This window comes from Pagrus pagrus (assembly GCF_965226575.1).
Source record: "Pagrus pagrus genome assembly, chromosome: 8".
NCBI lineage: Eukaryota > Metazoa > Chordata > Actinopteri > Spariformes > Sparidae > Pagrus > Pagrus pagrus.
The window spans coordinates 15,911,016-15,935,743 of NC_140192.1; the positions used below are offsets into that span (position 1 = coordinate 15,911,016).

Genomic DNA, 24,728 nt, shown 5'->3' on the forward strand with positions numbered 1-24,728 from the left:
TGCCTGATGTATTGGTTTGGTTCTCAGATACAGAATTTTACCCACTACAGTTTGATCTAGAAATAGGAGCGTTAAGTGTTTTCTGTAGCTGTTAAACCATTGGAAAGAGATGGAACGGTTGACGGGAATCTGTTGCATAAGCATTGACCAGAATCCCCTTAAAGCGGTCCAGCACCCTGCTCAGTCCATGGCTTGAAGTGTTAAGGCGTGGATGGTGGCAAGGAAACAAAATAATTAACAAAGCAAAAAGTGTGCTTTTTTAGTAAAGAAACAGTGCATGTTGATTTGTCCACATCGCTTTAAACTGTGTGCACAGTTATTACACTTTTGAAATAAGAGGGGAAATATGAAACTTCTTTTTTATGCAGTTGAGTTGTGCGTGTCAGAGCACACACAACTTTTGTAACCAAAACTATTTCACAGTGAATCTGAAAATGGTTTCTCTGTGTTTTCCACTATTCCTAACACAGATTCGTTGGAAGTACATGATAGTGGACGAGGGTCACCGCATGAAGAACCATCACTGTAAGCTGACCCAGGTGTTGAACACCCACTATGTGGCTCCCCGCCGCCTCCTCCTTACTGGTACACCACTGCAGAATAAGCTGCCTGAGCTGTGGGCCCTGCTCAACTTCCTCCTGCCCACCATCTTTAAGAGCTGCAGCACCTTCGAGCAGTGGTTCAACGCCCCTTTCGCCATGACAGGAGAGAGGGTAATTACTGGGAAAAATAGCCTGGATTCTGCAGCCTGTGCTTCATTTGGTGAAATGTTAACATGACTCCTGTCTACCTAAAACCTGTAGTTTTGCGATATGAAACTTTCCTACCTAACTCTATTTTCTGTAAACGAAAGAGAATTTTGTATCCAACCTCTCAAAACATTCAACCTGCAGGTTTAGCTGAGTTATGTTTCGGAGCGAACTCAAACTTGCAGGTTGCTCTGCAAGGAAAATACAAAGTAAAAGGCAAGTGAAACAAAGACTTTGAGCTTTGCAGGGCAGAGCTGAGCACACAGCTTATCTCCATTGTTGTTTCAAAGGCTTTCATTTTGGATTCATATTAAAGGCGCTCTGCAGATTTTTCTTGTAAACATACACCAGCTTTGTTTATATTTACTGTTACTCATCAAAGCACGTTGTGTGCATCCTTCAGGTCTTAAAATCAAATTAAAGCAGATAAACAAAAGGTATTGTTTGTTGCTGCTCATTGGTCAGTGCAATATTTATGAATCTGATCAAGAGAATATGTCCTTACTAACATATTTAATGCATTTCTTCCTAATAAAACGTTTGCAAAAGCTGACTTTAAAAAATATATATATACAGTATATTTGAAATTTTGTAATGCTAAATCAGTATTAACTTGCTGTCTTCCCTTGGTGAATGGCTTCCCTTGATCCACTGTTGATCAGTGGAATAGTGTGAAATAGGCATCAGGACTGTATATTGTGCTGCCTCCACTGTCTGTTCATTCTGTTGTTGTGCGCTATACACACAATAGGGACCCACTTGTAAAAAATCACTGCCACTGTCAGAAACTCCCCTTCTTTAATGTGACAACTAGACTCACCACTGGCCACAGCAAATGGTTGGCCCAGTCCCACAGTATTGTTATTTTCATTACAGGTTATACTGCAGTGCATGAGGACACATCAGCAGGTCACAGTCTTGTCACTGTGATACTTAATCATTCTGCAGTTATTGCATGTATTAACACAACATTCTGTGAAATGTATAATCACATTTTACTCTCTGACTTGTTTAGGTCGATCTGAATGAGGAGGAGACCATCCTGATAATTCGGCGTTTGCATAAGGTGCTCCGCCCCTTCCTCCTACGCAGACTGAAGAAAGAGGTGGAGTCTCAGCTGCCAGAGAAGGTGAGATTGAGACAAAATGTTACTTCTTTGATTTGATGTAGTATGATTATATTTACTGCATGGTTTGCAATGCAGAAACCTCGTACTGTTGTTTCACAAACTGATTTTATTAATTTTGTTTCACTTCTTTTTGTGACATAATGTTGACAGAAAATAAATTAAACTAATGCACACACAATTTAAATCAATGATTGATCTACCAGTTACTGTTGACATCTTTCTCCTCTCCCTCTTCTTCCCTAATATATTTTAAGGTTTAACCTGAGTTTAAGAGTAACGACTGCTCGATAAATCAATCAAAGTGTACTTTAATAAAGTGACTCACACCCAGAACCATGAATTATAAAGGGCTGTAGACTGTTTACTGCACATTAATATTCAGTGTTGTACTGAACAGTTCCAAGAATAACGTGATGAAAGTGTATTCAGCTTTATCTTCAGTGCTAAAGACAGCCAACATTAATAAGCTTATAACTATCTTAAGTGCTGCTTTAGGGAACTCTTTAAAAAATTTCAGTGCCTTTGCAGAGAACACTTAACTCTGAAGATCGACCGATATAGGGCTGCAAGGCCCAAGAGAAGAATAGAAAACATGCTTTTAAAAACCCCCCTTTTATCTTTGTATAGTATGGAGAGGTACGTAAGGTGCCTTTCTTTCGCTCTTCCTCCCTTCTCTGTTTTTGTATTTTCCCTCTCAGGACTGTCATTTCCTTTCTCTTGCTGTCAAGTATGAGGGCTGTCAGCGCAAACAGCCTCGACACCAAAAAGACACAGCTGTTTCACTGATGCATTGTCTTTACTGTCATTCATCCAGGTGGAGTATGTCATTAAATGTGACATGTCTGCTATACAGAAGGTTCTGTACCGCCACATGCAGAAAGGCATCCTCCTCACTGACGGCTCAGAGAAAGACAAGAAGGTAAATTAACCCAGACCCCCGTGGCTTCACTCAACCTGTCTGCTTTGTTTTATCAGTGTGTGTCATGCCAACAAACTGAGCTGTTTAGCTCTGAGCACAGCGATATTTACTGCTTCCTGCTGTTTGACATCAGACGGTCCGTGATTTTTCTTGTATAATTGGAGTTATACAGTTGCCCTGTGCTATTGATTTTAAGAAAGTGCTTGCTGTGAAATGAACAAGATATTGTGTTTGCTAAAGATAGAGACTATATTGAAAATGGTGCTGGAATTCAGATTGTGAGACTACATCTTTGCTTCTAGCTTCAATGCAGTTTTGAGGCTAGGAGACTGATATCCAAACCACCCGGGGACTCCTAATCTGTCAAGTTTATACCTGCATTACCTGACATGACTTTGAAACGAACCAGGGGTTCTTTGAGGTTTTCAGTGCAGTTAAGGATACTTAAAATGCCTTTAATCTATGTTTTTTTTATATGAACAATGAATTAGATTATATGAAAACAATGCGAGAATGTCAAAGCAGTTGCTTATAGTTATATATCTATAGTTATATATCTACAGAGAATTATAATCTTAATCTGATTTACAGATCTTTAAGAGAGTTTCAGCTCATTGTCCAGCCACAACTCAACTGTTTTGGTTAACTCTCAATGCTCTCATAGTGTCGAATTCAGTCGCAGTAGGTAGATTAAAGGGGTGATATGTCAACATTATGTTCATAACTTGTTTCTGCTGCCCCCAACTGGCCAAAAAAGAAAAAAGAAAATCAGGTTTAAAACTCAAATTAAGAAAAGCTTCATTGCTTTGATGTTTTAATTTTCTGCAGGGCAAAGGAGGAGCAAAGGCCCTGATGAACACCATCATGCAGCTGAAGAAGATCTGCAACCACCCGTACATGTTTCAGCACATTGAGGTGAGTCCTCCTCACCCAAGACCACTGCTCCTGACAGTCTCGTCAAGCAAAGAACTGTAGTTGTCTGCAGGTTTATGACTTTTAAACAAGAAAATGTTAACGAACAGAAGAAGTAGTAATTTAAGCAAGTAATTTAAGAAGTTGATTGCTCAGACTCATTTTGACGCCTTTCCCCAGGACTGCCTTATTTAAGCCAGTAATTGTTCTCTGTTTTAGGAATCTTTTGCTGAGCACTTGGGCTATCCAAACGGCATCATCAGTGGGTAAGGTGGACTCAAAAAGGCTCTGTGTTCTGAACAGTTACACACATCATTAATCGTTTTCCTATCAACAAAAGCTAAAAATCATTAGAAGTGACAAAATCCAGATTTTTTTACCTTCTGAATGTAGAATAAAGGAGAGTCAACTGATATAAACAGGACAAGTCATGACTTTCATTCATGTTTTCAGTTTTCTATATTATTGTGTCAAGATGAGCTTGTTTGATCTTAACATCAATTCATGTGATTTTTCGTAACAAAATGCACATAGTCACAAATACACTGACATCCACATTATGTTTATTAACAATATTGTGTGTAGCATCATTGTTCAGTGTTGTCACTTTCTCTTGTTTCTCTTGATTTTGTGTAAAGCTCATTGAAACAGTACAGTCATTTACATCTAATGCAAGAAGACATTTTGTCAGTGTGTCAGATCATCTCTGCAGCAGTTGGCAGAGGTACTTGGCAGCAATAGCAGTTATTCATAGCAACAATTCAACTCAAACCATGTCACAGTCCAGTCACACATTATATTTCCATTGTGACTGGACATTAACCACTAGGCTTCTATCCCTTTGGTTTACCTGCCACATAAATCACAAAACAGCAGTGTTGCGTTTAAAAATACCAGAAAACAACCAGATGTGAAGACAGGAACATCTGAGCTCAGCAGCACAGCAGAGAATCGTTCCAAAGAGCGTGCAATTTAGCCCTATGTTGATTATATCCATAAAATGCGAGATATTGTTAAACTTCTACTTTAAACCATTTTCAGGTGAGTGAGAGTACATTTGTTGGAAGGGTTTTGCACTTAGTGCTCTCCATGTAATTCTGCTTCAATCACAAGAGTGCGGTGGACAACAAAAAGTCGTTCTGTGACACCCTGCCCGCTAAGGAAAACTACATTGCTCTTGCCAGCACTGCTAGTTGTGTTTGCAGGGATATACTGTGGGGGCAGATTATATTTTTTTCAGGATGGGGGGGTCGTGCTTTTTCATACTCAATGATAACATTACTTAATTGTATGATGATGAATATGATTATATTTTTTAAATGATTGTATAATTAATAATTATGAATAATAGTTAATATCACTGAGGGATTCTGTCGATTGTCGTTGATTGACAGCTGTTGCGTGTCACGGTGCCCCTCCCTCCTCTGCATATAGGGGAAACACTGTGAAATGCTTTACCAGTGAAACAATGTCAAAGTGATGGAGGATTTGAGTATTAAAAACATAACATGCTGGCAATGTGACACAGGGCCCAATAAGGACTAATTAAAAATAATGAGGCAAGCACTCTGAATCTCTGAACCAACTGTTGGTTCTTGAATTTCATTGTGGGTAACATAGGTGCCAGGTTTTGACAAGGAAGAAGAATGCATGGAGGGAAAAAGACGTTAGCTCTGGTACTGCTCCATCAATAGTGACTTTTTTTTTTTTTTTTTTTTTTACTAATGCCTCACATAGCTGCTAACAGGGCTGTAGACTCTCTGTCTTGTTACAGAAACATTACAAAGAGATTCCATCTCTTTCCATAACTGAATAAACAAGCTGTTCTCAGAAGAAAATAAGGTCCCCAGAAAACTGTTTGAAGCTAGAAAGGTGGCAGGGTCCGCCAAATATAAACAAAGTAAAACAGTATGAAATTGTGTTGTTTTAAGGTTTATTCAGTCGTGAAAACGAAGAGAGTTTGTGTATTTAGTTTGTTTGGGCATCAAAAGAAGATCAGGTCACTGAAGATCTTTCTCTTCTGGATACATTTTCTTCCCCAAAACTAAAGAGTGCATCTTTATCAATCATTATATGGGTATTCTTGACTTTTGTTACATGTTTGCCTGATTACTTCCACCCAGGCATGATCTGTATCGAGCTTCTGGGAAGTTTGAACTCTTAGATCGCATCCTGCCGAAGCTACACGCCACCAACCACAGAGTCCTGCTCTTCTGCCAAATGACCACACTCATGACAATCATGGAGGACTACTTCAGCTACCGCAACTTTCTCTACCTACGTCTCGACGGTAAGCTCACACCTTTACTACTCTAATTATATGAGATGTTTTGAGCCAATCCTAAAGACTGGAATTGGAGCAGAAAAGCTGATGTTAATGTTAATTGTGTGAATGACTTCGTAACAAGTTTAATTTTAACGTGGCTGTTGTCTGGTTAAAGTTTTTACTTAAGGCTAGTGTTTGTTCCCAGCCAAAGATGGTGTGGTGATGTAGACTGAGTGTTTCTGTAGTTCCCACAGCTCCAACTGAGAACTTCCCTCAGCAGGTCGCGTCATGTCAATTTCAGGAATTGAATTTTCCCAGTTAAACTTTAATTCATATCATTCCAATCATTTAAGATGATCAACTTAATGGTTTTCACATCCACTTTTCAAGTGTCTCTTGAAAAATAAGGTGTGTCAGACTTAGTTATTAGTTATTTGAATGTGTCACGTAGATAATTAATCAACATTTAGGTAAATATAAGTATCAGAGAATGAGTGAAACGACAGATACTCAGTGTAAAAGGACTGCGATTGGGATCTGGTAGCAAATCAGGACACCTTTCAGTATATTATTGCTTACATGCCAGAGGAAGTAGGTGGAATCTGTCCATACAGACTTTTCACTCCTCCTGCAGTTTCTGTGTTGTGTGTATAAAGTATAGTAACCACCATATGTCAACACACAACGCCTTGTGTGTACTAAGCAGAAGAGAAATACTATATAAAAAGATTTTTCTAATTAGTCCTTGCAACACAACACATGATCATAATCTGAGATTAAGTCAGATTTCTTGTAATCCCTTTATCCCTTTGTGTGTCTGCTTTATTAAAAAGATCAATTTCTCATTTCTTATTTAAGTTGACTCAAACTTGACATACTGAACGAATAATAACGTGTCACACTGAGGTGTCTGAGAATTCCCATCACATACACTCAGCATGATGCATCTCAAACAAAAGGCAATCCTATTACTGCCACTAGGACGGGCAGCAAAGACCCGAGTTCACTGAGGAGATGTTATCGATTTTCAGTGTTATGTTCAAGCTCTTTTTGGGGAAAATAAAATGTGCATTGTGATCCCGGATGTGTCTCTCACTCCATTTTTCATCGACTGCTGTGCGTGAGAGACTAATGAGGCAGATGTGTTTCCCCCAGCAGTGAAAACAGCAGCGCATAGAAAATGTGACAAAATAAAAGCAACGTGTGGCTCACAGAAACCTGTAGTAACTTTTGCTGTTTAGTGTGTTTTTTGGGTAGTTATTCAGGATTTGACAAAAGCTTAGAAAAGCTCAGGTGAAAGGTACCACGACGGACGTTTTTAATAATTTTACTTTGGTGAAAGTTACAATCAATTCTTTCATATAATTAGTATTTTCTACAACTAAAAAAATACATTTTTGAAAGGAATCAGTAAATCATTTTAATGGTCAGCTTTTATCCACACAGCACTTTCTGAAACATACTGAGTTAGCAGACTTGTGAAACCTCCATAGTAAGCACAATATATTTAGACATAAATAACTAGTCGTTAATGTTATTTTTTCCCAGCTTAATTAGAGTCACTTCATGCCACTTTCAGAAACCTCTGAAACAATTAAATTGGTCAGAGATGAAGCACAGTGTATAGGTGACATTTTTACTTTCCTGCCAACAAAAAGTTTTGGATCAGAAGAACAAGAAGTTCAAGCAGACTTTATCAAAGTTAACTTGACAGATATTTCATAACGATCATGTTTGGTGTTTCAGGAACCACCAAGGCTGAGGATCGAGCGATGCTGCTGAAGAAATTTAATGAGGAAGGATCTCAGTTCTTCATCTTCCTGCTCAGTACCAGAGCCGGCGGCCTCGGCCTCAACCTGCAGGCTGCTGACACTGTCATCATCTTTGACAGTGACTGGAACCCACATCAGGTAAGTCCACAAGTAGATTTACAACCTGTATTGACAGGACTTGTTCTGATTATAGGAAGTTTTCAGTATGTTAGTTTAGATTTGGGATATCATTATATCCTAATATGTCACAAGTGTCTTTTCGTAGTTTTAATGGCTGCATTACAGTAAAGGGACGCCATTTTCTAAATTTACCCGACTGATCTACTTGTTCATGTTATACTTGGCTTTACCAACTTAGGCATTATATTCACATTACTGATGGTTATTTAAGAGTTGGGTTGTGTTAACATTTAGTGAAAGTACCAATATTCATCCCCACAATATTTGTGCAATATTGGTATCGCATTATTTGGTCATAAATATCGATATCTAATTTTGACGGCCAGCCCTAGCTCTTAGAAATTATCTTTAGGAGATATCAAAATACTAAGATATATATCATGTGTGCAATATAGCCTAAAGATATTGTAATATTATTTCAAGGTCAAATTGCCCAGCCCCATTTTATTTATAGTGTAGTTATTGGTACCTGTTTGTATGTTATAATCTACGTTGTTTGCACAGATAATCTGGTCAATGCAGTTTTTTTCTCTTTTCTCAAGCTGTGTGAATTGTTCCAACAAGACTCAGGAGTAGTTCAGGAGCAGAAAACGCTTTGGTTTTATGTTCCATTACTATTCAGATGTGTCAAAACAGCCAATCATTATTTATCAACTAGAAGCACTAAATGTAAATCAAATGAATTGTGACTGGGCTCATTTACATTTTTAGTCTTTCTAATGAACCCAGTAAATAGACATATTGCGGCGATGCACCACCTTTGGCTCCTGATATTAATTTGCCACAGGCTTACTCTAGTGAATCTTATTAAATCCAAATCAATTTTATTAGTATAGCCCAAAGTCACAATCACATTGCCTCAGTGGGCTTTACAGTCTGTACAGCGAGCAACATCCTCTGTCCCTAGACCCTTGATTCAAGTGAGGAAAAACTTGCCATATTGAGAAAGAAAAAAACCTTTCAACAGGGAAAATAAAAAATGGAAGAAACCTCAGGAGGAGCCACAGAGAATTCATTAGCTCTTTACTAGCAACTCTTTCAAAATGAAAGAAGTACCTGAAGGACCCTGACATGACAAGTTGAAAGTTAGGTAGTTGAGTGTCTGTGGACAAAAATCACTTTTAGTCATTGTGATGTGTTCAGCACGTCATCTCTAGTCAACATTTATCAATGGCTGTTAACCCAATTGAACAATTTGTATTGGCAGAGATTGTGGCTTCTAGTGAAATCATTTTTTTTGTTTGTCTTTTCTTGATGTTTTTAGGAGCAGAAACACAAACTACAGACTTAGAATTTCCTCTTATACGGGTGCAGAGCGTACCTGCATGTGTTAAGAGAAGATAGGTGTTGACACAATGCATTTCATCAGTCGTTCTTTGATATCAGCAAGGTGTGTCAGTACTCTGACAGGCAAAAGGATTGTATGTTATACAGTGATTTATGTTTGCTTTGACTTTATTGGCTTAGAGAGAAAATATTGGTTTTTATTTAGAGGCAATCTAAATGATCTCGAATTTCTGATTCACCTGTTGACACCAGGACCTTCAGGCTCAGGACCGGGCACACCGCATCGGTCAGCAGAATGAGGTGCGTGTGCTTCGTCTCTGCACCGTAAACAGCGTGGAGGAGAAAATCCTGGCAGCTGCCAAATACAAACTCAATGTGGATCAAAAGGTCATCCAGGCAGGCATGTTCGACCAGAAGTCCTCGGGCCACGAGCGCCGTGTCTTCCTCCAGGCCATTTTAGAGCATGAGGAGCAGAATGAGGTAAGATCTGAATTTGTAACTTGTGTTTCATTTGATATGTATTATTAGTATCTATATCAGCCATTGTATCATCCTTCGCTTATAATATTACTCGGATTTGTAATGCAATTCAAGTTATTTAATTATTATTTGATAGAATCTGTATGCCAAACTTAACTGATTTGTTTTGAAGTGAGCATGTGTGCCTTCTGATTTATTGAAACAGTTAAAGACTGGTCTTCTCTTTTAATGTGTTTCCAAATGTAACTCCAGGAAGAAGATGAAGTACCCGATGATGAAACCCTTAACCAGATGATAGCCAGAAGTGAAGATGAATTTGAGCTCTTCATGGTGAGAAAAGCACACATTTTTGTAAGATCTAATTGGTGTTTAAATTTCAGACTAAAACTGAAATATGAATTAACCCAGAGAGCTAAAGCTGACAGCTGGTTCTCTTACTCCAAGATAATTATAGCTGCAAATTAAATGCAAAATGCTCGTACTTTTGCTACTTCACGGGTTCCTGGTGGTGTCGCCTAATTTCAATGATGACTGGGTGCAAGATATCAGATATTCATACGCATCTGGAAGCAAGCCGCATAATATGGTAGCTGGTAACTTCTGGAAGGGCTTCATTCGAAGTAGGGCTGAGCGGTGTATTGATATATTTTCAAACAAGATTTACAATTACACAATAACGTTTATATCGATATATTTTGATGTTCAGTTACATGAACTGTTTCTTCCATAAAGCCATGCCAGTTTGCAGTCACTTATTTATTGGCCGTATGTCAGCTGATTGTCATGTGGCATGAAAAATGAGACCTCCCTTGTCTGTCTTGGTTGCCTATACAAGCCTGTAGACAATGGAAGCCTGGACTTTGAATTTCTCTGTGAAGGACTTTTCCTTTTTGCGCTGCATGAATGTGGGATGGAGCCACTTGTTTGTGTGTGAAGTGAATCATAGCGCATCACTATTCTCCTTGATAGCTAGACAATCGTGTGATGGTGAGATGGCACCTGAATTTCAACGACAGAAGTGTTTGTAAAAATGCAGCGCAGTGATGATACTTATTCGTAAGACAATACCTATCACCACAAAGGGACAGCAGTAAATTCAGCTGAAGGTTTCCATTCATGTGGTATAATACAAAGGAACCAATAATCATGTCTCCATTTGCTGTTCCAACCTGATGAGATTTTTCCCCTTTGTAGCGCATGGACATGGACCGACGCCGTGAGCACGCCAGGAACCCAAAGCGTAAGCCTCGTCTTATGGAGGAGGACGAGTTGCCATCCTGGATCATCAAAGACGACGCTGAGGTAGAACGTCTGACGTATGAAGAGGAGGAGGAGAAGATGTTCGGCCGAGGATCGCGCTGCCGTCGGGACGTGGACTACAGTGACGCGCTGACCGAAAAACAGTGGCTACGGGTAAAGTCTAACTATATATGTCAGTCTATGATATTTAGCCTTTCAGAAATTTAAAGTACATATGGTGTTAAAATGTTTTATGTATTTATTGATTTGCAATCTATAGCATTGTTATTTATTGATCCTAATAGTGAGCAAACATGAATAGTGCACATTGGCTTTGGAACTGGGAGAACATTTATTTTTTTTTTTTTCCCACTCTGCAGTTAATTATAACAATTCTGTGTAATATCCTGACTGATTTGATTTGAATAAACTCAATTAGAGATATAAAACTTTTGTGCGCCAATCCTGTTGGAATGTTCCACTTTATTTCAGACTGCCATGAGCAAACTGCCAAACTGCAGCCAGTTTGATTTCTTTTGTCTGAAACAAAACAAGATTTTTCTTTTGTAAGCTTGTTTATGCTCACACTGACAAATGAAAAAAATCAAGGATTATACTCCCTCCGAAAGAGAAGTAATGCACAAGTAGCTTGTTTGTTTTTCTTCCTTTCAATCTTATTAAAAAGACCAAAATTAACAATTTTGTGGTCTAACTCTCCCACCCTGTCTGTGCCTCTCAGCCCTGAGGCCATTTGTTCCTACTCAAGACATACATCTTAACAGTCACAAATATGTGGTTTCATTTAAAAAAAAAAAAAAAATCCTAAAACAGGAATAACGTCATCCATCGTAAGCAGATCAGACCTTAACCATGACTGGATTCAAAGCCAAAGTTTATTTTACCGCGACTGGGTTCCTTAAGCCAAAAGGAACCCAGTCACCCAAACCAAATACACTCCGACACTCTCCCCAGGAGATACATGTCAGGCCTGGCAGATCCATTTTATTGACTGTGGCTCAGGTGTTAAGGGAGACAAGAATAGAACAGAGAGAAACTTTAAGAGCAGGGTATGTGGGATGTCTAAGCTGAAGTTCAGAGAAGAATATGCACTCATAAAGAAATTGAAGTTATCTTTCGGTAGGAGCCAATAGCAGCCCGAATTACAAATACTGGAATCAGTGAAAGTGCTTTCTGCTGCCAAGTCGGACTTGCACATTTATTGACAGGGATTCCACAGTTCTACATCATATATGGACAAGTTGAGGTGGTTAAGAATTAATCTTGTCTTTGCTCTGGCTCTTTTCGACTCCAGGCCATTGAGGATGGAAACTTGGAAGAGATGGAAGAGGAGATCCGGCTGAAAAAGCGCAAACGCAAGAGACGTCAGGACAAGGACTCGTCGAGCAGAGATGAGGGGAGCTCCAAGGCCAAGAAGAAACGTGGGCGTCCACCAGCTGAGAAACTTTCCCCGAACCCCCCCAAACTCACCAAGCAAATGAACACCATCATCGATACGGTCATTAATTACAGAGATGGGTAAGAAGATTGATTCACTTATGAGTTATTTCAATGCATTAATCCGCCTGTCATAGTGCTAATGGGTTTGCTAAGGGTTTTTTTTTTTTTTTCTTTTGCACTTACCAATCAGTAGCATATAACATATCCATATTTCCATGATCATTTTTAGTCAACACAGAAGTTGTGTTAGCACTTGGAAGATGTTTTCAGGGCAATTTAAGAGTTGTTTCCACCTTAAACCATTTGGTGGATCTCATCCACACCTGAGACTATTTTTTCAGCTAATTTTGAAATGCAGCTGCTATTCCTACTCGTACACAGGAAAATGATACCTTCATCCTTAAATAGGGCTCTGATTCACTCGATTTTCAGCCGGTGAAACTCATCAATGGACAACACACGGAAACTATTGTAATAGCTGGGAGAACAAACAAAAAATGGATATGTTTGCAGCATTCAGAGGTCTGAAACCCTTTTGTCCTCAGCATGTATGATGGTATTGTTAATATTAGAAAGACCTCTCTATAACTCAGTACATTTCTACAGCAACCCAGCCTTCTAAAACGACCATAAAGTTGAATATTTCTGCAAAACTGAACATAATAACCTTCATGAAGGTAGGAATTACAGCTATCTGTTATATTAGCCTGCATTAGTTTTAGTTATGTGCACCTAATAAACTTGCACATGAGTATATTTCTGGCTACATCTCCACCATCTGCTGTGGAAGGACACCAAATTCTCCGGTTACAGTGAGTGCACTTACACTTTGACTACACAGGACAGCAATCAACTGTGCTTTATTTGTCTATCTGAATGAACAGATACAGTACATGTAGGTATTGACAGCAGCATAATTGCTCATGCTTGACACATTTAAATGCAACATCAGCATCTTGATAGACCTTAAATCTATTGATCTATACTTTGATTGTTCAGTGGACTGTGAGAGTGGTCAAAATGCTTCTGTGGCTGAACAAATGCAGTGTAGACCCTGATGGAGGACTAAAAATGTTACTGTTGTGCTGGTGACATGCTTTGTCCACTACACAGCCAATATTTAGGCCCATGGGAGTGTGAATAAACAAATCTGAGTTGTTGGTGAAGTACACAAGTAGTAGCAACTCTTGTAAACCTGTGTAGAGCACTGTAATGTACTGTATGTAAACGATTTCGAGCACAGGCCATCCTTTAGAAGTAGTTACGCATTGAAAATGCTATCAAATGACATTAAAATAAAACTTAACACTAAACTTTTTGAACACAATTCTGTCAAGTTTTAACAGAAAGCAGGCAACGTCTTTGCACCACAAAATCAATTTTACTCTTTTAAACCTCCATTAAAACCTCGTGTTTCTGTTCGGTACAACTCTGCCACCACAGTAATGGCGGCAGCGCTCGGGAGCACACACAAAAATCTGTGGCCAGTTTCACATACAAGCATAGACCATAATCAGTACATGCAATGCAAAGATACATTGTATTTGATAGTGGAGTAAACGTTATAAGTCCGCTCTCATGAGGGCCCATTCAGTCCTTGTTGTGGTACATCTCTAAAACATGTGCTTTTGAGAGCAAAAAAGTATCTAATTTGCGAGAGTTTGTTTGGTTATTCAATGGAAAGTCCCGATTTTTCCTGGTCAGCAGGGTAAAAATGAGCAGACATGAAGTCATGTCTAAGGAACATAATGTGTGATAAACTTTTTTTTCTCTTCAGTCCAACGTTCCTGAAAGTTGGTGTGTGAGTGTATTTCTCTGTGTGTGCATGTGGTCGGTTCTGTGGTGTCTGCATTGTCTGCCATGTTCAAAATCATAAGTATGCGAGTGTCTGTCTCGGTAATATTCACCCGTGCATGAAAGAACATGTGCATTTGTGTTGCCATTACTCAAATATGCACTGGCTGACTACTACGCCGGAGCATTTCCAGGAAACTGCTACCTGCCTTTCCAGAAGTCAAATTCTTTCCTCTCCCAGTCGATGGTTGTTCATCCCAGAGCATCTCAATCATAGCTTTGGCACTCTTCTCACTTGACTAGACTGGGACAGACTCAAGAATTTCCATTCCAGGACTTTAGGACTCTTATGTAGCAAAGCCTTTTCCCCATAAGACAAATTATATCGCTTCATTGCAACAGTGTAGGCTCCATTTCCTCCATCAGCTAGATTAAGGTGTCACTTTGTAGAGATCTCCAATAAGCATGGCAACAGACATCACTGATTTCAAACACAGCATGTCTTTTGCAGGTTGTTTTGAAGTCACCGCATTCTGTCACAAGACATTTGAAGCCTTCGTGATCCCATTTCCATTCATTCCAGTGTCTTTCATGGATGTCAACAATTGGGTCTGTTTCCAGAGATCCCCACTGCCATAACGCTGAGCTTGGAAGCATCACACTTAATACATCAAAGATGTAAAAACCCATTTTCAACATACCATCCACCTTTGTGGTTTCTGCACAGTTTACACAGTGGATTTGAGCTCACAGAACATTCAGAACTCAGAGGAACCGCAGTGGGATGATTGTACAATATCCAAGTCATCCGAGATCAGCAGCCTTGAAATCAGGCTCAAAATACTCTGCTGCTGCAGTTTCAATCTTTAGGTGGATAGACTGTAGTGGATTTTGTATTTCCAACACACTGCAGCTTTGGTGTGACAGCAGTTAAGTTGCCCTTTCTCTCCATTCATCACTTTATATTACTGAAAGTGAATCTTTTTTCCTGTTAACTGTGCTGATCTGTATCATTTTCCTGTAGGAAAAAAACAACACATTTAGGATGCATACAGATAAAAATCCAGGGGAAAACTGATCTCAATTAATACACAGAAAATGCTTCTGTGTTATATCATTACAGAAAGTCAGTGGCGTGACTCCTTGCAGATGTTTGGTGCAGTATATAGGTGTACTGTATGTTTTGCTTAAGGATAAGTAAGGAGGTAAGGAAAGGATTTAGGGGGCTTAAGACTCTTCTGGTCGGAGGTCTGTTTCTCTTGCCCTTTGTTGCTTATTAAGCTACAGTCAGGCACAGAAGCAGCAAGCAAATCCTTAATAATCTCTGTTAGACCTGACAGTTCTGTTGAAATGTACAAAATAAACACTAGGGTTATGCTAATAACGTCTCAAAACACAACAGTGAGAATGGCATGTTGGCAGAATTGAACTGCTACTAAAGCAGACGGATCAGAGACCTTGATGTCTGCGTAGAAAACCTGTTGTGGGCAGAAGTAATGCAGATAAGCAGCGATTGGTATTACTGACATGAACATTTAAAAACTCTGTTCACAAGGTTGACGTAAAAAACAAACACTTGTCGTCTCTAACTTGCTTCTTTTCCTATAGTCCCACACTCTGGGGAAATGAGTCAAGAAAAATAACAGTTAAAGAAAAGACCTGCGAACCTTTATCTCTGCTGCAGGAGGATAATGATTCAAGGGTATTGTGATTTCTAAATCCTTGTTAAAGTGAGCTCATTTTTGCAGTTGTGAGCATACTTGCAGAGCATACTGTCCTGGAATAACTCTGAAATTATAGTGCATCATACATGTTTGGTTTGTATGGGCTGAGTAATACACTGCTCAAAAAAATTAAGGGAATGCTTAATCATCACAGTATAACACCAAGTCAGTTAAACTTCAGGGAAATCAATCTGTCCATTGAGGAAGCACAAGTGATTTTGAGTCATTGTCACCTGCTTTGGTGCAAATGAAAGTGACAACAGGTGGAATGAAGAGGCAAAAGCAAGACAACCCCCCAAAAAGGGAATGGTTTTGCATCTGGTGGCCACAGAGGATTGCTCTCTCCGTTTCCGTCCTGACTGATTCTTCTCTCGTTTTGTGTTCTGCTAGTGTCCTTGTCACTACTGGTAGCATGAGGCGGTACCTGCAGCTCAATCAGGTTGCACAGGTAGTCCAGCAAGAAGGTTTGCTGTGTCTCCCAGCACAGTCTCAAGAGCATGAAGGAGATACCAGGGGACCTAGAGTTACACAAGGAGAGCTGGACAGGGCCGTAGAAGGGCATTAACCCAGCAGCAGGACTGGTATCTGCTCCTTTGTGCGAGGAGGAACAGTAGGAGCACTGCCAGAGCCCTACAAAATGACCCCCGGCAGGCTACCGGTGTGCATGTTTCTGACCAAACAGTCAGAAACAGGCTCCACGAGGGCCTACTGCCTCTAGTGGGACCTGTGCTCACTGCCCAGCACTGCGCAGTTCGATTGGCAGGTCCACCATTGGGCCCTGTTCTCTTCACAGATGAGCAGGTTCACACTAAGCACAAGTGACAGGCATGAAAGGCTCTAGAGACGTCTTGGTGAATGTTATGCTGCCTGTAACATCATCTGTGATGGTCTGTGGAGACATATCCTTGGAGTGTTGCACAGACCTCCATGTCATAGCCAATGGTACCCTGACTGCTGTTAGATACCGGGATGAAAACCTCAGAGCGACTGTCAGACCTTACGCTGGTGCAGTGGGCCATGGGTCCCTTCTGGTGAAGGACGATGCCCTGCCTCATGTGGCCATGAGTATGTAGGCAGTTCCTGGATAACAAAGGCATTGATGCCATTGACCGGCCCTCTTGTTTCCCTGACCTAAATCCAATTGAGCACCTATGGGATGTTATGCATCAGTGCATCTGACACTATCAGACTGTCCAGGAGCTCACTGATGCCCTGATCCAGGTCTTGGAGGAGATCCCCTAGGATACTATCTGCCAACTCATCAGTAGCCCAGACATTGTCGGGTGTGCATACAGGCACTGGGGGGCCATACACACTACTGAGCCACATTATGAGTCCAAGAGATGAGCTGGATCAGCCTGCGATTTCAATTTTTTATTTGCTCTCAGCTCCTCAGGCAGACTCTTCCAGCTGCTCCCAGCATACAAGCGAAAGTTTGCCTCACCAAAGTTTTTGTCCTACACTTTGGAACAAAAGAACAGACTTGTGCCAGAGGAGCATTGGTGCATATGTCTGGAATCTAAAAAGACAACGACTCAAATATGTTGCACAATTGTAGGACCAACGCTGTTAGAGCTCTGTGTTTGGTTTTTATGCAGCATTCTACTCGTAAGAGCTTCTTTGACTTTATTTTCTCTCCTGTTGCCATATTGCAATTCTTTCCATGCACTCATTTGCCTGTTGTTTACCTCGCTAGCTGTGAAGCAGTCACCCTGGCCCCGAGCATAAACACTTTATTATTGATTGTGCTGCATTATTCAAATGTATGGAAACAGATTGAACATAGCGCGCTCCATGAGGCCAAACAGCAATTAATACACCAAGGAAAGGTTTTGCACTTAAAGTCACAAAAGTCATGACTTGGAGTTTTATAGTATTATATATAGAGTGTGTGTCTAATTGGTCCTGCTTTAGAGACGATAGCTGAGGATACATACTGCAATCGGGACTCACCTTGTCACCTCTTTACATTTAAAGCCACTATGTGTAGAACATTTTTGACAAACATTGGTGCCCCTAGGTGGTTGTATCATGAAGACACTTTGGCAGACAGCAGTTCATGCCACTACCCATACATTCTCTGCCACTCATTAATTTTTTACTCCATTGTTTGACTTGGCATATATTCTTCTTGTTTTGCATTGCATGTTTATGGTGGTTAATGGGAAGCTGAGGCTCAGGAATTGGAAAGGGCCAGCAAGTGCAGGGTTTGCAGTTCTTTGCTTCTCCCAACCACACGTGGAAGTGTCCTTAAACAAGACATTAAACCCCAGTTGCTCCCCAGTGTTAGCCCAGTACATCGCATAGCAACTCCACTGCAGCCAGTGTGCGTAACATATTTTGGGCCTATTCCAGTATAAATACTGACATTTTCAAGACCAGAATGGGGATCAAAGACTAGTTCTAATGAGGCTGATCTGCATTCCTGAGGTCATTTGAATTGTGGATAAGTTAAGGAAGTCAGTTTCTTTTGGATAGAATAAGGTATTCTGATGTTATTTGCTGCTGAAAAGGAAACAGCTCAGATTTTCCAAGATGGCAAAAAGACACCATTTCATTTGAACTTATACTGGAATGTTGTGTATCGATGTTTTTTCTTCTTTTGTTGTAGATATAAATGAAGGCAACCCATATTTTTTTACATTTAAAGGCTTGAATATTTTAGTCGTTAATATGTAAGAATTGCAAACACACAAGATTTTGGGGAGTTAAAAGGAAAGTTTTGCCTAATGATCTCCCTTTAAACAGGGTCAAGTTTGAATTTAATAACAGTGTGAAATGATTCTGTGTTAACAGGTCAGGAAGACAATTAAGTGAGGTCTTCGTTCAGTTACCATCCAGGAAGGAGCTCCCAGAATATTATGAGCTAATCAGAAAACCTGTGGACTTCAAAAAGATCAAGGTATGTCAACTATGACGACCCAGCAATTAATGTGAGTGAGGGATAAGATGGTTATGATGTTGAAAGTGAGCAGAATAAGAAAGATACAATCAACAGTCCAATGATAAATGTTCTGCCATAGCAACTATGACTTCATATAGCATTGCAGCTTTAAGATTTATGGATCAACCGATTAATCAAGAAATCAGACTACCTGGTAATAGCAATAATCATACGTTGCAACCCTAATCAACTGTAAGTGTCATTAAGAGAGATTTAAAAAAATATAAATATATATTTCTGAGAAAGTAAGTTGAATATCTCATTAGCTGTAGGCTCACAGAACCTGAGAGTGATGAGTGTCAATCAAACTGTGGCTCCATGCTTCTGTTTTCTGTCAACAGGAGCGTGTGAGAAACCATAAATACAGGAGTGTGGGCGACCTGGAGAAGGATGTGATGCTGCTTTGTCACAATGCCCAGACCTTCAACCTGGAGGGATCCCAGGTCAGAAACTCCATGTGTAGCTGAAGTTTCGCAAATTTACTTCCTGCAGTGTTCAATCAGTGTGGAATGGAGAGCCAGATGTGCAGGTTTTTCACTCATTACGTTTACATGATATAAAAAAAAGTCGGACTATTTACTCTCATGTATAAGCCTAAATTGGACCTGAACTGGCCTCGGCGTTCTGTGCATGCACCACAGTCCACGCGCCAGGCTTTGACCATAAATCCATGTCCATCTCAGTAAGATTCATACCAATAATACAACAACCTTGTTTGTTGCGTGCCGTGTCACTATGGCCTTCATTCATTCCCACTCAACCAGAGGCTTTTAATGCTTTTTTCACTTTTACGAACTCTTATTTTATAAAACAGACCAAGTCATTAGTTAATCAAAGATATGATTGTTTATTGAAGCCTTCCTCTCAAGTGACTTATTTTGCCAGTCCCATGCTCCATTGCTCAAGGTTTGACAGCCATATATCCTCCCTCTGTTCTGTTCCTTTGTTATTTTTTGGGAAGGCTTGGTTTTGTCCTTGAAAATTTCCAAGGGAAATTATATTCATTCTTTAATGTATTATACCAACCCACAGAAAGAGATAAAAGCAAAAAAGGTTTCTTTGGACATTTTTAGGTGCCAATTAATTAATTAATTGCTAAGCACTCCTTTTATAGCCCCCTACTTGCCCATTTAAATTCTCTCCATTTACACTTAATCTCTCCTCTTTTATGATCCCTACCCACGTCCACCTTTTTTCTGGCGTTTATGCATGCTGTTCAAAGAACCATTTTTACCATCCTTCTTTTTCATTCAGTCTTCTTTTTGTTTCCCCCACAGATATACGAGGACTCCATTGTCCTTCAGTCTGTGTTTAAGAGTGCCCGGCAGAAGATTGTCAAGGACGAAGAGAGTGAAGATGACAGCGATGAGGATGATGACGACGACGATGAGTCCGAGACTGAGGGTAAGACACACCATTTCTGGAACACAGACAAATACACACACAACACACCAACACGCTTGTGTTATCTAATTTTAATTCTACATTTGTAAATCCAGGCAGTGCTGCTGCGGTTTGAGATTCACTTTTCCACCATCCCACTGGGAGCAAAATTGACTGCTGCTGCCTTTAAATGATTTCTCAGAAGGAAATTAAAAATAAAAAAAAACAGGAAGGAAGAATGAAATTGTAGCTAAAGTTTGAGGGGAGTTTATTTCAATTGCGCATGAAATTTCTTTCTTGACCCTTGAAAAAGTCAAGAGGAGTTGTCAACTGGGTCTTCAAGCCACTGAGAAGGTGTTTCGTTAAGAAGAGTTTCTGAAATGGTTCACAAACATCATCTTGAAAGTAGATCAACAATTTAGTTGATTTATTGTTTGCTCCACATGGCAATTAAAAAAAAGTTAGTTAGTTAGAGTTAAGTTATCAACAGTCCAAGTTTCTGGCTGACAATCTATGGGGCTTGGGTCTGCAGTGGGTCATGGACAGAATCAGAATGGGAATGAGTCCAACCTGGGTGCCAGTCCCCACCTCTCTTAAGCCTTGACAAAAAGGGCATCGTCACACCCTGATTGGCTGGGAGGGGAATGCCTCAAGCTGCTTTCACTCATTAATTAGGAAGGAGCCAGTCTCCCCACCCCGCACACAGGTGATCTGAATCCACTGCAGTCCATCCAGAGGGATTTTGAAATTCAGCCAAAATAATTTCAATCATAATTTCTATGGTAGCTTGTCAGTTAATAACAAACAGGTGCTTGTAAATATAAGTATCTCTTTTTCTGAGCCTACATGTAGGTAGAAAGTTAGATGGGCATCAGTTATGTTTTCTGTCTAAGCAGAACCATTTATGTAAGATGTGTCGGTTGTTACCTTAAATCCATCCTACTCTTTTTTTTTTTTCTTTCCCTTCATTCAGCTAAGTCAGTGCGGGTTAAGATCAAGCTCAGTAAGGAGGCACGTAGCCATGACAAAGGCAAGAAGAGACAAAGCCGAGGAAAGGCCAAGCCGGTGGTCAGCGACGACGACAGCGACGAAGACCAGGATGACAATGTAGGTTGTTCCACTTGGCTGCGTTTCACTGGATCGTTAACACACCTTTCAGCACAAATAACTCACAGTTCACTCAGGAAAAGGCTTATTCCTCACTATCTGGGAAAATCACTGTTTTTCAAACTCAGCAGGTCTCCTTCGTGTGAATATGATTCTGAATGGGCAAATTAGTTAATATTATTGTATTTATATGGAAAAGACACTGACGTAAATAACAGCTGTCAGTCGTCTAATCAGAGGCTGTTTCACACCTCGGATACCAGGAGCAGGCAGATAATTGCTGAATAAAAGCTGTAATCGTAAATATTTGTTTAATCTTTGTGTCACTAACTGAGCTTTGTCAGCTGCCTGATCGATACTGCACTGTGCTACTCTCAACTGAGATTAGAAAGAAGCAAGATGTCTCTCTCCTTACCACCTTACATCATCACCTCTGGAGAAAAACGAGTCTAGAACATACCATGTAGTTACTTTTTTAAGGAGCTGTACATCAGCTACAGAGGAGTGTAGCAATATGAAGCGAAGACATGTAGCCGCCATAAATACAGTGTAACCCCTTCAGTTATCGTTCTGGCCAACCTGAGCCCTAAAATCTGTAGCAGGGAACTCCAGCAACACAATGCTCAATTTATGCTTCAACACACATTTAAAAGGTCTCTGTGGTACTTCAGTGTTGTGCTGGAAGCCGGACTCCATTTCAACACTAATGTTAGCTACTGTTGCTCTCTGTTAGCGGAGCGGAGAGAGGCAGTGAAACGAGGCACTTGAGAACGGACATAAAGTCACATCCTTTGGACCCTTGTGGAAAATCCGACCTGAGTCCTTCACAAGGAAATCCACAGTCCAGCCACATTAAACAACTGAAAGTCCACAGGCTTGTATAGACAACAGAGAGAGATGGGAAGGTCTCATTTTTAACTTCACATTACAATCCTGTCTGTGGGTGTTACGAACTGTTGTATAGTGGCAGTGTTTTGGCATCTTTAAACACTTAATCTGTTACTCCACCTGGACTTCCTGGATTGTAATGTATTGTAATGTATTGTCTCATTTTCACAACACGCTCCCATCTATGCAGCCCTCTGCAGGGTTTTTTTCTTCTTTTAGCTCAGGGCTGAATCCCTGCTAATGCAGAATAATGAGTCCAGTGGAAGAGCTTGACAAACATTTTCATTAAAAACAGCAGTACGCACCACCTTAATATTAAATCTGTAGGGATCAGAGGTTGTTTTCCCATCCATTAGATTTTGGTAGATTCAACATAAGTGGGCAGCTTGAGGCAGGCCTTAGTCATGTCAAGGGTGATACTTAACTGCAGGGTGTTTGAGGTTAATATAAACAGCTCAGCCAAAGTTATACTTTCAGGAGAGGATGGCCAAAAGCCACATCACTCTGTGAATACAAATGTAGGGAGTGATTTCCTCACCTGTCTATCAGTCCTGGTGGTAACGTACTTGTACTCTTTATGCAGGGTGTTCAAAGAAAGGTCTTTCTGTCCTTTTTATCTCTCATACCACTTGCCACTCGCTACTTTACCAAAGGTTAAAAACTGAACTTTTCCTCCTGAATTTCTAAAGCGACTTTACAAGTCTACCACCCCACCACCCCCTTGGCTTTGGCCCAGAAACTAAATCTAGAGAGGAGTGGATGTAAGGAAAGGGCACTGTCTTCACCTCCAGACCTCCTTCCCTCTGGAGATCTTTATTTCTTATTTAAGAGTGTTTGATATATTCTGCCTGTGTTGACCTACACCACTTCTTGTTGATGCTCTCTACAGACAATAAACCTTCATCGCACAGCGTTCTCCTTTTCTCCTCTGCGTCTTTGCCTTTATCTCTCTCTCTCTCTCTCTCTCTCTTCCAGGATCAGTCAGACAAGAGCAAGAGCGATGATGACTGAGGACAAGGATATTGTTTATAGCACTTATAAACAAAAGGACAAAAGCTTCCATTATCTTTGTTCAGGTTCATTATCTGTATTTTTTTATTTGTTTTATTTTACTTATTGTCTGTCCGAAATGTGTTGTTCCTCCTCCCACCAGCTTGGAAATGTATTACTAATAATCAATAAGCTACAGCAAATACCAATCTGCTTATTCCTGTTTTTAAGACACTTTTGTAGTATATTTTTTAACTCTGCGCTTTAAAGATTGAAATTCTGTTTGAAAAAAGAACAAAAAAAAAGGTCATGTTACATGCGCTTTTGCTTTATTTGTACTTGCTTGCTTGCACTTTTAGAAAATGAAACATTAATATCCAAATTTTTAAAAACAAATATATATATATATGTGTGTGTGTGTGTGTGTGTGTGTGTGTGTGTGTGTTGCCAAGGACTTCCAAGTTAATTTGGAAAGCCAGTGGTAATTAAAACAAGGCAATCAATCAACTTTTAGACTTTCACCTTGTGCAGTGCCAAATGTTGGAACATGGAGAAACTGATTGTTTGTTGAACCCCTTCCGTGACCAGTGATTGTGCAGTCATAGCTTAGTAAGCGTAACTAGGCACAGCAGGCATGTCCAGCTTTAGAGTTCTCCACATGTTGAAGTGGTGTGTATCGGGCTGCAGTAAGAGAGATGCATTTTAAGAGTTTGGAGGGCAGTGCCTTTTTTTTTTTCAGCTTTTCAAAAGTAAAAATTAAAAAAAAGAAAAAGGGAAAAGTTTGAGGAATGGATTAAAACGTGTGCTTATCTGCTCTTACATAAGCTGCAAATATTTGAAAGTCCTATGCAAATAAAATGTACTATTATTGTTACTATGAATAATACAGTAGCAATCAAACATTACTGCCAAGGACAAGGAGCTCAACATTAACTACAGTATGTTAAACAGATACTGCAGTCATTAGCATGTCCAGCTAACTATCTTACAGAAGTATTATCCAAAGCCAAGAAGCCCATCCGTAACTAGGTTACATTATTGCATGGGTTATCTGGATGTATCAATAAAACTCCCTGCTGAGTGGAAGCTGGTCCAAGATGACCTCAGAGTTTAGGCTAACGCCCTGCTTTTGTCTGCTTGTGTCTGAAACACAGGACCCCATTATTTCAAAACTTACCAAGAATTTTGACAGTAAAACTGCCACAGTAATCACTGACAACTGCTCCATGGAAAGCTTGACAGATGTAGCATCAGTAACTCCAAAGGGTGGGACTTAACCAACAGTCACTTGCGAGACAACACGTTTTTGAGCGGAGAAACAATTTATTAAGTATCTTTCTTACAGCCAGCAGAACAAAATGTCAGTTGTAGCTGACTGAGAAATGTATTGAAGATTACCATAAATGTTGGCTGCATTTTTAAACTGCTTTTATTAAGAGAAGTGTAACCTTTACATTATGTACGCGGCACATCATTTAGGTAGGTCCATGTGTTTCATGTATTCTTT

At 40.0% G+C, this 24,728-nt stretch overlaps 1 protein-coding gene across 2 annotated transcripts in view; it reads left to right on the plus strand.

Moving 5' to 3' along the window:
• Positions 1-23,961, plus strand: part of smarca2 (SWI/SNF related BAF chromatin remodeling complex subunit ATPase 2) — a 47,605-nt gene extending 23,644 nt beyond the window's left edge. For both annotated transcript variants that reach the window (XM_084360561.1, XM_084360560.1), the window contains exons 19-34: positions 471-713; positions 1,765-1,878; positions 2,693-2,797; positions 3,626-3,712; positions 3,929-3,975; positions 5,833-5,999; positions 7,722-7,885; positions 9,467-9,694; positions 9,947-10,024; positions 10,889-11,107; positions 12,246-12,469; positions 18,706-18,811; positions 19,195-19,296; positions 20,131-20,257; positions 21,210-21,343; positions 23,207-23,961. In XM_084360561.1, coding sequence (XP_084216687.1) covers positions 471-713; positions 1,765-1,878; positions 2,693-2,797; positions 3,626-3,712; positions 3,929-3,975; positions 5,833-5,999; positions 7,722-7,885; positions 9,467-9,694; positions 9,947-10,024; positions 10,889-11,107; positions 12,246-12,469; positions 18,706-18,811; positions 19,195-19,296; positions 20,131-20,257; positions 21,210-21,343; positions 23,207-23,242 — 2,181 coding nt within the window. In that variant the 3' untranslated portion in view covers positions 23,243-23,961. The remainder of the gene's footprint in view (positions 1-470; positions 714-1,764; positions 1,879-2,692; positions 2,798-3,625; positions 3,713-3,928; positions 3,976-5,832; positions 6,000-7,721; positions 7,886-9,466; positions 9,695-9,946; positions 10,025-10,888; positions 11,108-12,245; positions 12,470-18,705; positions 18,812-19,194; positions 19,297-20,130; positions 20,258-21,209; positions 21,344-23,206) is intronic.
• The last annotated feature ends 767 nt before the right edge of the window (positions 23,962-24,728 follow it).